General features: G+C 40.7%; 1 protein-coding gene across 2 annotated transcripts in view; it reads right to left on the bottom strand.

Moving 5' to 3' along the window:
* Positions 1 to 227: 227 nt before the first annotated feature.
* SMYD1 (SET and MYND domain containing 1) overlaps positions 228 to 15,238 on the bottom strand; it is a 39,918-nt gene continuing 24,907 nt past the window's right edge. For both annotated transcript variants that reach the window (XM_072126288.1, XM_072126289.1), the window contains one exon: positions 228 to 610. In XM_072126288.1, the coding sequence (XP_071982389.1) occupies positions 452 to 610 (159 nt within the window). In that variant the 3' untranslated portion in view covers positions 228 to 451. The remainder of the gene's footprint in view (positions 611 to 15,238) is intronic.

Genomic DNA, 15,238 nt, shown 5'->3' with positions numbered 1-15,238 from the left:
AATGACAGCAAGCAGAGATGTAAAAAAAATTTAGGAATTGATACAGCAAACATATTGGAACATTGTATAACTTTCCATTTCACAAACATATCAACTATTTGTTGAAAGTGGACAACTCCTATAAAAAACACTCATTTGTGAACAACCCCAAATATGCGGTAAGCCCCTAGGCAAGTGCCTCATTTGCTTTCTGTAGTAGATATCACAAAGTAGTTATCAAGTCAAAATATTTATACACAGTTTTTATTAAAAGAAGAGATCATAAAGTCATCATTTACAGGCAATGGCTTCAGATATAACGTAACACTCACAGCAGAGCAATCCTACATTCTATATTTGTCTTCTCACTGTGATATGTTCTTCAAGCATCTGTACTGTAGACTGGACTACACCGGGTTCTGGTCTGAGTGAGGAAGAATGGATGGATCCAAAAAAATCTGATCCTGTCTGTCTATGGTTTCTTATGAAAGAGGTTTGGGGTGGTCTCATTACTTGGCTCTTCTAATACTTGAAACGGTTTGTTGGAAAGAGCGGCTTCTCTCATCTTGTAGTACACAAATTCATTCTCCTGGAACATCCTCAGCTCCATCTCTGTTTGTCCACGCATCACCTATAGAGAGATGTGCAAGAGGTTACCTACATATACATACATCCATATTCTCACAGATCACCACTGGTGCAATGTTTCCATGTTATGCAAGACAGCTAGATAAGGACCACAACATATATACATATATAACTACTATAATACTGCCCCTATTTACAAGAATATAACTACTATAATACTGCCCCCTATGTACAAGAATATAACTACTATAATACTGCCCCCTATGTACAAGAATATAACTACTATAATACTGCCCCCTATGTACAAGAATATAACTACTATAATACTGCCCCCTATGTACAGGAATATAAATACTATAATACTGCCCCCTATGTACATGAATATAACTACTATAATACTGCCCCCTATTTACAAGAATATAACTACTATAATACTGCCCCCTATGTACAGGAATATAACTACTATAATACTACCCCTGTGTACAAGAATATCACTACTATAATACTGCCCCTATGTACAAGAATATCACTACTATAATACTGCCCCTATGTACAACAATATAACTAAAATAATACTGCCCCCTATGTACAAGAATATAACTACTATAATACTGCCCCCTATGTACAAGAATATAACTACTATAATACTGCCCCCTATGTACAAGAATATAACTACTATAATACTGCCCCCTATGTACAAGAATATAACTACTATAATACTGCCCCTATGTACAATAATATAACTACTATAATACTGCCCCCTATGTACAAGAATATAACTACTATAATACTGCCCCTATGTACAAGTATATAACTACTATAATACTGCCCCTATGTACAGGAATATAACTACTATAATACTGCCCCCTATGTACAAGGATATAACTACTATAATACTGCCCCCTATGTACAGGAATATAACTACTATAATACTGCCCCCTGTGTACAAGAATATAACTAATATAATACTGCCCCCTATGTACAAGAATATAACTAATATAATACTTCCCCCTATGTACAAGAATATAACTAATATAATACTGCCCCCTATGTACAAGGATATAACTACTATAATACTGCCCCTATGTACAAGAATATAACTAAAATAATACTGCCCCCTATGTACAAGAATATAACTACTATAATACTGCCCCCTATGTACAAGAATATAACTACTATAATACTGCCCCCTATGTACAAGAATATGACTACTATAATACTGCCCCCTATGTACAAGAATATAACTACTATAATACTGCCCCTATGTACAATAATATAACTACTATAATACTGCCCCCTATGTACAAGAATATAACTAATATAATACTTCCCCCTATGTACAAGAATATAACTAATATAATACTGCCCCCTATGTACAAGGATATAACTACTATAATACTGCCCCTATGTACAACAATATAACTAAAATAATACTGCCCCCTATGTACAAGAATATAACTACTATAATACTGCCCCCTATGTACAAGAATATAACTACTATAATACTGCCCCCTATGTACAAGAATATGACTACTATAATACTGCCCCCTATGTACAAGAATATAACTACTATAATACTGCCCCTATGTACAATAATATAACTACTATAATACTGCCCCCTATGTACAAGAATATAACTACTATAATACTGCCCCTATGTACAAGTATATAACTACTATAATACTGCCCCTATGTACAGGAATATAACTACTATAATACTGCCCCCTATGTACAAGGATATAACTACTATAATACTGCCCCCTATGTACAGGAATATAACTACTATAATACTGCCCCCTGTGTACAAGAATATAACTAATATAATACTGCCCCCTATGTACAAGAATATAACTAATATAATACTTCCCCCTATGTACAAGAATATAACTAATATAATACTGCCCCCTATGTACAAGGATATAACTACTATAATACTGCCCCCTATGTACAAGGATATAACTACTATAATACTGCCCCCTATGTACAGGAATATAACTACTATAATACTACCCCTATGTACAAGAATATCACTACTATAATACTGCCCCTATGTACAAGAATATAACTAATATAATACTGACCCCTATGTACAAGAATATAACTACTATAATACTGCCCCCTGTGTACAAGAATATAACTACTATAATACTGCCCTCTATGTACAAGAATAGAACTACTATAATACTGCCTCCTATGTACAAGAATATAACTACTATAATACTGCCCCCTATGTACAGGAATATAACTACTATAATCCTGCCCCCTATGTACAGGAATATAACTACTATAATACTGCCCCCTATGTACAGGAATATAACTACTATAATACTGCCCCCTATGTACAAGAATATATCTACTATAATACTGCCCCCTATGTACAAGGATATAACTACTATAATACTGCCCCCTATGTGCAAGGATATAACTACTATAATACTGCCCCCTATGTACAGGAATATAACTACTATAATACTACCCCTATGTACAAGAATATCACTACTATAATACTGCCCCCTATGTACAGGAATATTACTACTATAATACTGCCCCCTATGTATAAGAATATAACTACTATAATACTGCCCCCCTATGTACAAGAATATAACCACTAAAATACTGCCCCCTATGTACAAGAATATAACTACTATAATACTGCCCCCTATGTACAAGAATATAACTACTATAATACTGCCCCCTATGTACAAGAATATAACTACGATAATACTGCCCCCTATGTACAAGAATATAACTACTATAATACTGCCCCCTATGTACAAGAACATAACTACTATAATACTGCCCCCTATGTACAGGAATATAACTACTATAATACTGTCCCCCTATGTACAAGAATATAACTACTATAATACTGCCCCCTATATACAAGAATATAACTACTTTAATACTGCCCCCTATGTATAAGAATATAACTACTATAATACTGCCCCTATGTACAAGAATATAACTACTATAATACTGCCCCCTATGTACAAGAATACAACTACTATAATACTGCCCCCTATGTACAAGAATATAACTACTATAATACTGCCCCCGATGTACAAGAATATAACTACTATAATACTGCTTCCTATGTAAAAGAATATAACTACTATAATACTGCCCCCTATGTATAAGAATATAACTACTATAATACTGCCGCCTATGTATAAGAATATAACTACTATAATACTGCCCCTATGTACAAGAATATAACTACTATAATACTGCCCCTATGTACAAGAATATAACTAATATAAAACTGCCCCCTATGTACAAGGATATAACTACTATAATACTGCCCCCTATGTACAAGGATATAACTACTATAATACTGCCCCCTATGTACAGGAATATAACTACTATAATACTGCCACCTGTGTACAAGAATATAACTAATATAATACTGCCCCCTATGTACAAGAATATAACTAATATAATACTGCCCCCTATGTACAAGGATATAACTACTATAATACTGCCCCCTATGTACAAGGTTATAACTACTATAATACTGCCCCCTATGTACAGCAATATAACTACTATAATACTACCCATATGTACAAGAATATCACTACTATAATACTGCCCCTATGTACAAGAATATAACTAAAATAATACTGCCCCCTATGTACAAGAATATAACTACTATAATACTGTCCCCTATGTACAAGAATATAACTACTATAATACTGCCCTCTATGTACAGGAATATAACTACTATAATACTGCTTCCTGTGTACAAGAATATAACTAATATAATACTGCCCCCTATGTACAAAAATATAACTAATATAATACTGCCCCCTATGTACAAGGATATAACTACTATAATACTGCCCCCTATGTACAAGGATATAACTACTATAATACTGCCCCCTATGTACAGGAATATAACTACTATAATACACCCCCTATGTACAAGAATATCACTACTATAATACTGCCCCTATGTGAAAGAATATAACTAATATAATACTGCCCCCTATGTACAAGAATATAACTACTATAATACTGCCCCCTATGTACAAGAATATAACTACTATAATACTGCCCCCTATGTACAAGAATATAACTACTATAATACTGCCCTCTATGTACAAGAATACAACTACTATAATACTGCCTCCTATGTACAAGAATATAACTACTATAATACTGCCCCCTATGTACAAGAATATAACTACTATAATACTGCCCCCAATGTACAAGAATATAACTACTATAATACTGCCCCCTATGTACAGGAATATAACTACTATAATCCTGCCCCCTAGGTACAAGAATATATCTACAATAATACTGCCCCCTATGTACAAGAATATAACTACTATAATACTGCCCCCTATGTACAAGAATATATCTACTATAATACTGCCCTCTATGTACAAGAATACAACTACTATAATACTGCCTCCTATGCATAAGAATATAACTACTATAATACTGCCCCCTATGTACAAGAATATAACTACTATAATACTGCCTCCTAAGTACAAGAATATAACTACTATAATACTGCCCCCTATGTACAAGAATATAATTACTATAATACTGCCCCCTATGTATAAGAATATAACTACAATAATACTGCCCCCTATGTACAAGGATGTAACTACTATAATACTGCCTCTATGTACAAGGATATAACTACTATAATACTGCCCCCTATGTACAAGAATATAACTACTATAATACTGCCCCCTATGTACAAGAATATAACTACTATAATACTGCCCCCTATGTACAAGAATATAACTACTATAATACTGCCTCCTAAGTACAAGAATATAACTACTATAATACTGCCCCCTATGTACAAGAATATAATTACTATAATACTGCCCCCTATGTATAAGAATATGACTACAATAATACTGCCCCCTATGTACAAGGATGTAACTACTATAATACTGCCTCTATGTACAAGGATATAACTACGATAATACTGCCCCCTATGTACAAGAATATAACTACTATAATACTGCCCCCTATGTACAAGGATGTAACTACTATAATACTGCCTCTATGTACAAGGATATAACTACTATAATACTGCCCCCTATGTACAAGAATATAACTACGATAATACTGCTCCCTATGTACAAGAATATAACTACTATAATACTGTCCTCTATGTGCAAGAATATTACTACTATAATACTGCCCCCTATGTACAAGAATATAACTACTATAATACTGTCCCCTATGTACAAGAATATAACTACTATAATACTGCCCCCTATGTACAAGAATATAACTACAGTACTATAATACTGCCCCCTATGTACAAGAATATAACTACTATCATACTGCCCCCTATGTACAAGAATATAACTACTATAATACTGCCCCCTATGTACAAGAATATAACTAATATAATACTGCCCCCTATGTACAAGAATATAACTACTATAATACTGCCCCTATGTACAAGAATATAACTACTATAATACTGCCCCCTATGTACAAGAATATAACTACTATAATACTGCCCTCTATGTACAGGAATATAACTACTATAATACTGCCCCCTATGTACAGGAATATAACTACTATAATACTGCCCCCTATGTACAAGAATATAACTACTATAATACTGCCCCTATGTACAAGAATATAACTACTATAATACTGCTCCCTATGTACAAGAATATAAATACTATAATACTGCCCCTATGTACAAGAATATAACTACTATAATACGGCCCCTTTGTACAAGAATATAACTACTATAATACTGCCCTCTATGTACAGGAATATAACTACTATAATACTGCCCCCTATGTACAAGAATATAACTACTATAATACTGCCCTCTATGTACAGGAATATAACTACTATAATACTGCCCCCTATGTACAGGAATATAACTACTATAATACTGCCCCCTATGTACAAGAATATAACTACTATAATACTGCCCCCTATGTACAAGAATATAACTAATATAATACTGCCCCCTATGTACAAGAATATAACTACTATAATACTGCCCCTATGTATAAGAATATAACTACTATAATACTGCCCCTATGTACAAGAATATAACTACTATAATACTGCCCCCTATGTACAAGAATACAACTACTATAATACTGCCCCCTATGTACAAGAATATAACTACTATAATACTGCCCCCTGTGTACAAGAATATAACTAATATAATACTGCCCCCTATGTACAAGAATATAACTAATATAATACTGCCCCCTATGTACAAGGATATAACTACTATAATACTGCCCCCTATGTACAAGGTTATAACTACTATAATACTGCCCCCTATGTACAGGAATATAACTACTATAATACTACCCATATGTACAAGAATATCACTACTATAATACTGCCCCTATGTACAAGAATATAACTAAAATAATACTGCCCCCTATGTACAAGAATATAACTACTATAATACTGTCCCCTATGTACAAGAATATAACTACTATAATACTGCCCTCTATGTACAGGAATATAACTACTATAATACTGCTTCCTGTGTACAAGAATATAACTAATATAATACTGCCCCCTATGTACAAAAATATAACTAATATAATACTGCCCCCTATGTACAAGGATATAACTACTATAATACTGCCCCCTATGTACAAGGATATAACTACTATAATACTGCCCCCTATGTACAGGAATATAACTACTATAATACACCCCCTATGTACAAGAATATCACTACTATAATACTGCCCCTATGTGAAAGAATATAACTAATATAATACTGCCCCCTATGTACAAGAATATAACTACTATAATACTGCCCCCTATGTACAAGAATATAACTACTATAATACTGCCCTCTATGTACAAGAATACAACTACTATAATACTGCCTCCTATGTACAAGAATATAACTACTATAATACTGCCCCCTATGTACAAGAATATAACTACTATAATACTGCCCCCAATGTACAAGAATATAACTACTATAATACTGCCCCCTATGTACAGGAATATAACTACTATAATCCTGCCCCCTAGGTACAAGAATATATCTACAATAATACTGCCCCCTATGTACAAGAATATAACTACTATAATACTGCCCCCTATGTACAAGAATATAACTACTATAATACTGCCCTCTATGTACAAGAATACAACTACTATAATACTGCCTCCTATGCATAAGAATATAACTACTATAATACTGCCCCCTATGTACAAGAATATAACTACTATAATACTGCCTCCTAAGTACAAGAATATAACTACTATAATACTGCCCCCTATGTACAAGAATATAATTATTATAATACTGCCCCCTATGTATAAGAATATAACTACAATAATACTGCCCCCTATGTACAAGGATGTAACTACTATAATACTGCCTCTATGTACAAGGATATAACTACTATAATACTGCCCCCTATGTACAAGAATATAACTACTATAATACTGCCCCCTATGTACAAGAATATAACTACTATAATACTGCCCCCTATGTACAAGAATATAACTACTATAATACTGCCTCCTAAGTACAAGAATATAACTACTATAATACTGCCCCCTATGTACAAGAATATAATTACTATAATACTGCCCCCTATGTATAAGAATATGACTACAATAATACTGCCCCCTATGTACAAGGATGTAACTACTATAATACTGCCTCTATGTACAAGGATATAACTACGATAATACTGCCCCCTTGCTGGGAGGTTGTGTGTGAGCAGAGCTCCTGAGTCTCCTGATGCCTGGAGACAGCCCAGGGCGGGGCCACCCTGGGTGGGGAACTTCCCCAAGCAAGGCCCAGGCTTCCAGGCCTACACCGGGAGAAATCTCCCTCACTAATTCTGATGGGGATGTAAATCCCAGAGTTAGCCGCCAGCAGAGCAGCAGCCAGTTTGTGAGTGACGTTAATGTTATGAAGAAAGAAGAAAAGAAATTGAGTGAAAGTGAAGGCAGATCCCAGCCCGGACAGCATGGAGCACAGATAATGAAGCAGCTGAGTACAGGTCAGGCAGCAGGTGCACAGCCCCCCACTCCTGCACCCAGACAGCGGAGAAGATCTCTGGAAAGACAGACCCTGCAAGAAAACCTGCAGCAGAGAGAGGTTGTGTCCAGCATGGCCTGCACAGGCCGCACCAGGTCAGCAGCAAAGCCGCAGAGTGTCTCTGCACAGAGTGATCCAGCCTCAGTCTCAGGCCCGGCCATTACAGGCAGCAAACCTGAGAAGCCAAGGCAGGAGATGGTTACACCCAGGCAGCCTGGAGGACTACAGCAACCAGCACGGCAGGTGAAAGAGACCACCCGAGCGCCTGAGCTGCAGATGGCGGAGGAGATCCCGGCACTGGTAAGGAGGATGGGGGAGCTAAGTCACCACAAGCAGATGCTGCAGATGCAGATAGACTGTATGTATAGCCTGAGGACTGCGCACCCAGAGAGCAGCGCCCTGTATAATAGTAAGCTGCAGGCGCTAAGTAAGGAGCTGGCGGTGGTGGTCAGGGACATGGACTGTGTTCTGGAGAGGATGGGACCCCTGGCCGAGTCCTATAAGAACAGGGAGCGCTTTGCCCAGCAGAAGCAGAGCTGTAACCCTGGACCCCGGGCCCCTGCAGCACAAGCAGGACTTGATGCACCCCACAAAGTGTCACCCCAAGTATTGAAACCTGCAAGTTTCTCATTCCAGAAGGGACAGACGCAAGAGCAGCCGCAGATCCCCGCAGCAGGCCTGAATAAAAATGCTGTAGTACCACAGGTCCCAGCAGAGACTGTGCAGCAAGACAGTGGACTTCCATCCATGCGTCATGGTGATGCGGTGACCCAGAATTGTGCTGTAGTGACAGAGACTGGGGACATTGCTGGACGTATTGATGTGGCTGAGGGGTTGGGGGATGGAGGGGACCCTCAGTCTATCTGGGAGGTGCAGCCACCGGTGGATGGGGGGCAGGGGGTTGTACAGGATGATGTATGTGACTTCCCCCCTTTAACATCGAGCCCCCCAGATGAGTCAGGTCCCTCTACTTCAGACCCTCCGCCCAATACCCAGAGTGAGCCCCGTCAGGAGCCTCCTAAAAACGCCTGGAGCCGCGGCGCTCCCTCCTTCACCTCTGGCGCACACTACTCAGGGCAGGCGTTTAAGAGGAGGAACGTGGTGCGCTTTAAGATCAGAGGCGCTAAGGAAGATCTCCCGGATAGGAGGTTTGTGGTCCGGGATCTCCTGTGCGGCCAAATGGGGTTCTCCCCAGATGACATCCTGGCGGTCATAAACCTTCCAGACAGACAGGGCTATGATGTCAGCTTCAAGCTCATGTCTAGTCTGGACAGGTTCTGGGATAAACTCCCCCGGTTCAGGGACAAGGATGGCTGGTGTAAATTCACGTTTGTCCCCATATCCAGGCCAGGTACCGTAGTGGTGAATATCATCTTTTGGAACGAGTCGGTTCCTCCCCAGGACATTCTAGTGTGGCTCAGGCGCCATTGTGATCTTGTGTCTGACCTCACCAAGAATAGAGACGCCGACGGTATCTGGACTGGAGGGTGGAAGGTTCTAGTAAAGCTGAGACAGTACAATAACATCACCCTACACCTCCCTAACTCCTTCTTCATTGGTAGAGAGAAAGGCGTCTGTTTCTACCCAGGGCAGCCACGGAAGTGCTTCAGATGTGGTAAGATCGGGCATGTGGCTAAAATATGTACAGTGGTAAAATGTAATCTGTGCGGGGAGGTCGGCCATCTCAGTGCCAGCTGTGAGAAGGTCAAGTGTAATCTATGTGGTGAGATGGGCCACTCACACAAGGATTGCCCGGAGGCCTGGCATAACATTGCTAGAGACTTCTCAGATGATGAGATAGTCCAGGAGGCAGACGTGTTAGAGGAGGAGGCCATGCTGTCAGGACAAATTCTGACTAGGCGGGAAGTACAACAGGGCTCAGGTAAAACTGCTCAAGAACCTCAGCGGTCAGGGAGCACTCAGGGGAGTATGGAGGTTGTCATCCAGGAGCAGCCTCAGGCAGCCACCTCTGTAGCACCTGGTGATTATGAGGAGGTAAAGAAGAAAAAAAGAAAGAAAAAAGATAAATCCTCCCGTAAGCCTGAGGAGTACAGTGCGGAACCTAAGACCAGGAGGAAGTCCAGTGGTGATACTGGGGTCATGGTCCTTGGCAACCGGTTTGATGCTCTGTCAGAGTCAGATGGGGATTATGAGCGAGAGCTGGAACGTATTGACAATGAGTGTGAGGTGGACATAGGGGACCCCCCAACTAAAAAGAAGCCCCCTCCTGAAGATACCGCTGTGGAGTCAGACATGGAGACAGGTGGTAGACAGGGGGAGGATGACTCTGACACATGATGATGGGGGTCACTGCTCTGCTCTTTATCATTGTAATGGCTGGGTTCTCTCTAAAAGTTGCTTCCAGCAACGTCAACAGCATTAAAGTAAGAAGGACCAGACACGCTGTATATGACCACCTAAGATATCTGGGCGCTGATGTCATCTTCCTGCAGGAGACCCGTCTGACCACCTTGGGGCATCTCCGTGAGGCTGAGCGTGAGTGGCGGTCTGGTCCTTCTTACTGGTCACTGGCTGTGGAGCCGTACGCCGGGGTCGCCATACTGTTTAACACCACAGACGTGACGGTGCACAGGCTGACGGAGGTCGCTATGGGGAGGTGCCTGGTGCTAGAGGTGACCATCCATGGTAGGCGGCTCCGGCTGATCAACATCTATGGCCCACAGACAGTGACAGAGAGAATCCAGCTGTTCAATGAGGTGAAGCAGTATCTTTTTACCTCTATCCCTGTGATAATGGCGGGTGATTTCAATGTTACCATGACATCAGGTGACAGGTCCTCGGGCAGAGCAGTGGTCAGAGACTCCAAAGTCCTAAAGAGCATCATATCACAGGCCGATCTATGTGATGTATTCACCCTGGATGGTAGGACACCTAAGTACACCTACTCCTGTGCTGACAGACACAGCAGGATCGATATGGCTTTTGTGAGTCCCTCGGAGACTGTTAGTGGGATGAGCGAGAGAGTCGTCCCATATTCTGATCACCTGGCGTTATTTTTTTGGATGGGAGCCTCTAACCGCTCGGACATTGGTCGGGGGTTATGGAGGCTCAATTCTAGCATCCTGGATGATGTATATGTCCAGAATTGTATCCACTCCCTTTTTCAGGACCAGCTCCAGAGACAGAACTTCTATGATAACATATCTGACTGGTGGGAGAACGTCAAGGAGGAGATCAGGTCCCTCTTGAAGAGACTGTCAGTGAAGAAGGGTAAGAGTAAGTACAGCCAGTATCTCAAGCTGCGGAGAGAATTGGAGTCACTGTATTCGGCGGGAGGGGGGGACAAACAGAAAATTGACCGACTGAAGTCTGAAATAAAGCAGTATCAGTACAGCCGCTACACGTCCCTGGTAATAGAAAGAGATTACGGAAAACTGGGTGTTCCCGATCCGTATGAAAATTGCCGGGAACGTGTGGCCAAGAAATCGATAACAGGTCTCACTGACTCCCAGGGAGTTTTACAGGAATCTCGGGAGGGTATCCTGGGGGTGGTGAGATCCTACTATGCTGAGTTATTTCAGAGGAAGGTTTTGGATAAAGAGAAAATGGCTCAATTCTTGGAGGCAACTCCAGGCCCTGACACTAAAGATTTGGACTTTTCTCCTTTGACAGCAGGAATAACAGAGGAGGAGGTTAAAGAGGCCATTGATAAGTTACATCTGAAGAAGGCACCAGGTCCTGATGGAATAACATGTGAATTCTATAAGAAATTTAGAGACCTCTTGGCTCCAATCCTTGTGGATGTGTTTACTAATTGTTTAGAAAATCACCTGATGCCTCCATCCATGAGAGTGTCCTCCCTTATTCTGCTGTCCAAAGGGAAAGAGCCTAGTGACATCAAGAACTGGAGGCCGATCGCCCTCTTGAATGTCGACCGGAAGATTCTGGCAAAGATTCTGTTTTCTAGGTTAGTCTGTTTGTCCCCGGCACTGTTGGCAGGCTCTCAGTACGGCGCGGTAAGAGGGCGGAACATCTCTGGAGCAGTCATCTTGATAAGAGAGATGTTTGAGAGATGTAAAGCTCTGAGGTGTGGGAGATATGTTGTAGGTCTGGACCAGGCTAAAGCCTTTGACAGGGTTGACCACGATTATCTATGGGCCACTTTGTCAAAGTACGGTATTCCGGGACAATTTATAGATTGGCTGAAAACTTTGTACAGAGAGGCGAAGAGCTTTCCTCTGATCAATGGTTGGCAGGGGGACACTTTTGAAGTAGAGGCCGGGGTGCGACATTGCTGCCCCCTGAGTCCACTGCTGTATGTGTTTGCCATAGACTTGTTTCTGCGATCACTGCAGTGGTGCGATTTTCGGGGGGTTCCGGTCCCCCAGTGCTTGCCTACGCGGATGATGTGACTGTGGTGATATCTGAACCTCGTGAGGTGGAGATGTTATCTGCAGCCATCAGAAGCTACTCAGAGGCCTCCGGGTCTCTGGTCAACCTGGAGAAGAGTCAGGCTTTCTGGACATTGGATACTGCTCCTGGCTTTGATCTGCCACAATTCGCCAAGGCCTCCACCCATATTAAGATCCTTGGGGTGAAATTTGGGAGGGAAGATAATGCCAAGCTAAATTGGGAAGAGAAGTTGGAAGCCGGAAATGCAAAGGTTCAGCGATGGAAGAACTGGAGGCTGACCTATAGAGAAAGGGTTACTCTGAGGAAGACTTACCTGGTCCCTGTCTTCCTCTACGTCTCTGTCGTCTTTCCTTTGCCAGAATCTTTCTCCGCTAGGCTCTTTAGCCTGTTCTTCCAGCTTTTGTGGGGGAACAGGCTGAACCCAGTAAAAAGAGGGATCACCTACCTGCAGAGGAGAGAGGGTGGACTGGATATGTTAAATCCAAGGGTGTTCTTTGACTCCATGTTTCTGAAAGTTAATTTTGGTTGCCTGGACTCAAACAATGGTCTCCTGTGGGTAAGTAGTGTCAGGGACTGGATATTGCCTTTTGCAGAGTCTTGGGTGCGAGGCGGCAGTCTCAAGAGGGGCCGATGGACTCCTGGCTTCCTCCCCCAGTACCTGGAGTATGGTCTCAGGTGCATGAAAAAGTGGAGGCTAGACAAAACATTATTGGAGAGTAAGACCAGGAGGGACCTCTATACCAGTGTCTGTAGGACCTTTTATTCGTTACAGCCAGCTCTGAGGGACTGCACAACGGCCACCCTGCAGGAGAGTCTGAAGTTCCTTAATGGACCGAGGCTTCCAGCCAAATTCTTTGACATCGCCTGGTTGTCTCTGCATGGGAAACTTTTTGTTAGAGGAAATTTAAAATTCCTGAGTCTTTCTGATCGTTTGTGCCCCTTAGGATGTCAGCAGGAGGAGACTATGGAGCACTTTACCACCGAGTGCCCGGGAGGGAGGCGGATATGGCAGGAGGTGTCCCGCAGGCTGAATATACCACGTCTACAGTCCCTTAGATACCCTGATATCATCTATGGGGTAACACCACATATAACGGACATTGACCGGGGGACCATGTACCTCATTATCACCATCATTAAGTATTATCACTGGCACAACAGGACCCGAGTCTCCATCCACAGCGAGACCTTCCACCACGTGGCCGCAGTCACACTTATTATGTCTGAGCTCAGGTGGATCAGATCCATAGAGATTGGGAAAAGTGATGGGAATAGAAAGTTTTGGAGGAACATAAGTCTATACTGATTGATCATGTTATTTTGTTTATTTCTGACTTTTTTCCCCTTAAACCAGTGATGGACATTTAAGTTATTATAAATGGAATTATGATTTCTTGTAAATTCTGATAAGAATGTAAAATGTATTTTGTTTGTTTTTTACTAATAAAAATTGCCCCCTATGTACAAGAATATAACTACTATAATACTGCCCCCTATGTACAAGGATGTAACTACTATAATACTGCCTCTATGTACAAGGATATAACTACTATAATACTGCCCCCTATGTACAAGAATATAACTACGATAATACTGCTCCCTATGTACAAGAATATAACTACTATAATACTGTCCTCTATGTGCAAGAATATTACTACTATAATACTGCCCCCTATGTACAAGAATATAACTACTATAATACTGTCCCCTATGTACAAGAATATAACTACTATAATACTGCCCCCTATGTACAAGAATATAACTACAGGCGGTCCCCTACTTAAGAACACTCGACTTACATACGACCCATAGTTACAAACGGACCTCTGGATATTGGTAATTTATAGTACTTTAGTCCGAGGCTACAATGATCAGCTCTAACAGTTATCACAGGTGTCTGTAATGAAGATTTATTGTTAATCCTGGATCTTATAACAACCCAACATTTTTAAAATCAAATTGTCACAGAGGCCAAAAAAGTTCTGTCTGGGATTACAATGATAAAATATACAGTTCCGACTTACATACAAACTCAACTTAAGAACAAACCTACAGACCCTATCTTGTATGTAACCCGGGGACTGCCTGTACTATAATACTGCCCCCTATGTACAAGAATATAACTACTATCATACTGCCCCCTATGTACAAGAATATAACTACTATAATACTGCCCCCTATGTACAAGAATATAACTACTATAATACTGCTCCCTATGTACAAGAATATAAATACTATAATACTGCCCCTATGTACAAGAATATAACT

The sequence above is a fragment of the Engystomops pustulosus genome, chromosome 1 (genome assembly GCF_040894005.1).
Source record: "Engystomops pustulosus chromosome 1, aEngPut4.maternal, whole genome shotgun sequence".
Classification (NCBI taxonomy): domain Eukaryota; kingdom Metazoa; phylum Chordata; class Amphibia; order Anura; family Leptodactylidae; genus Engystomops; species Engystomops pustulosus.
The sequence above is the reverse complement of the archived record's forward strand: the minus strand, read 5'-3'. Positions and strand labels throughout refer to the sequence as shown.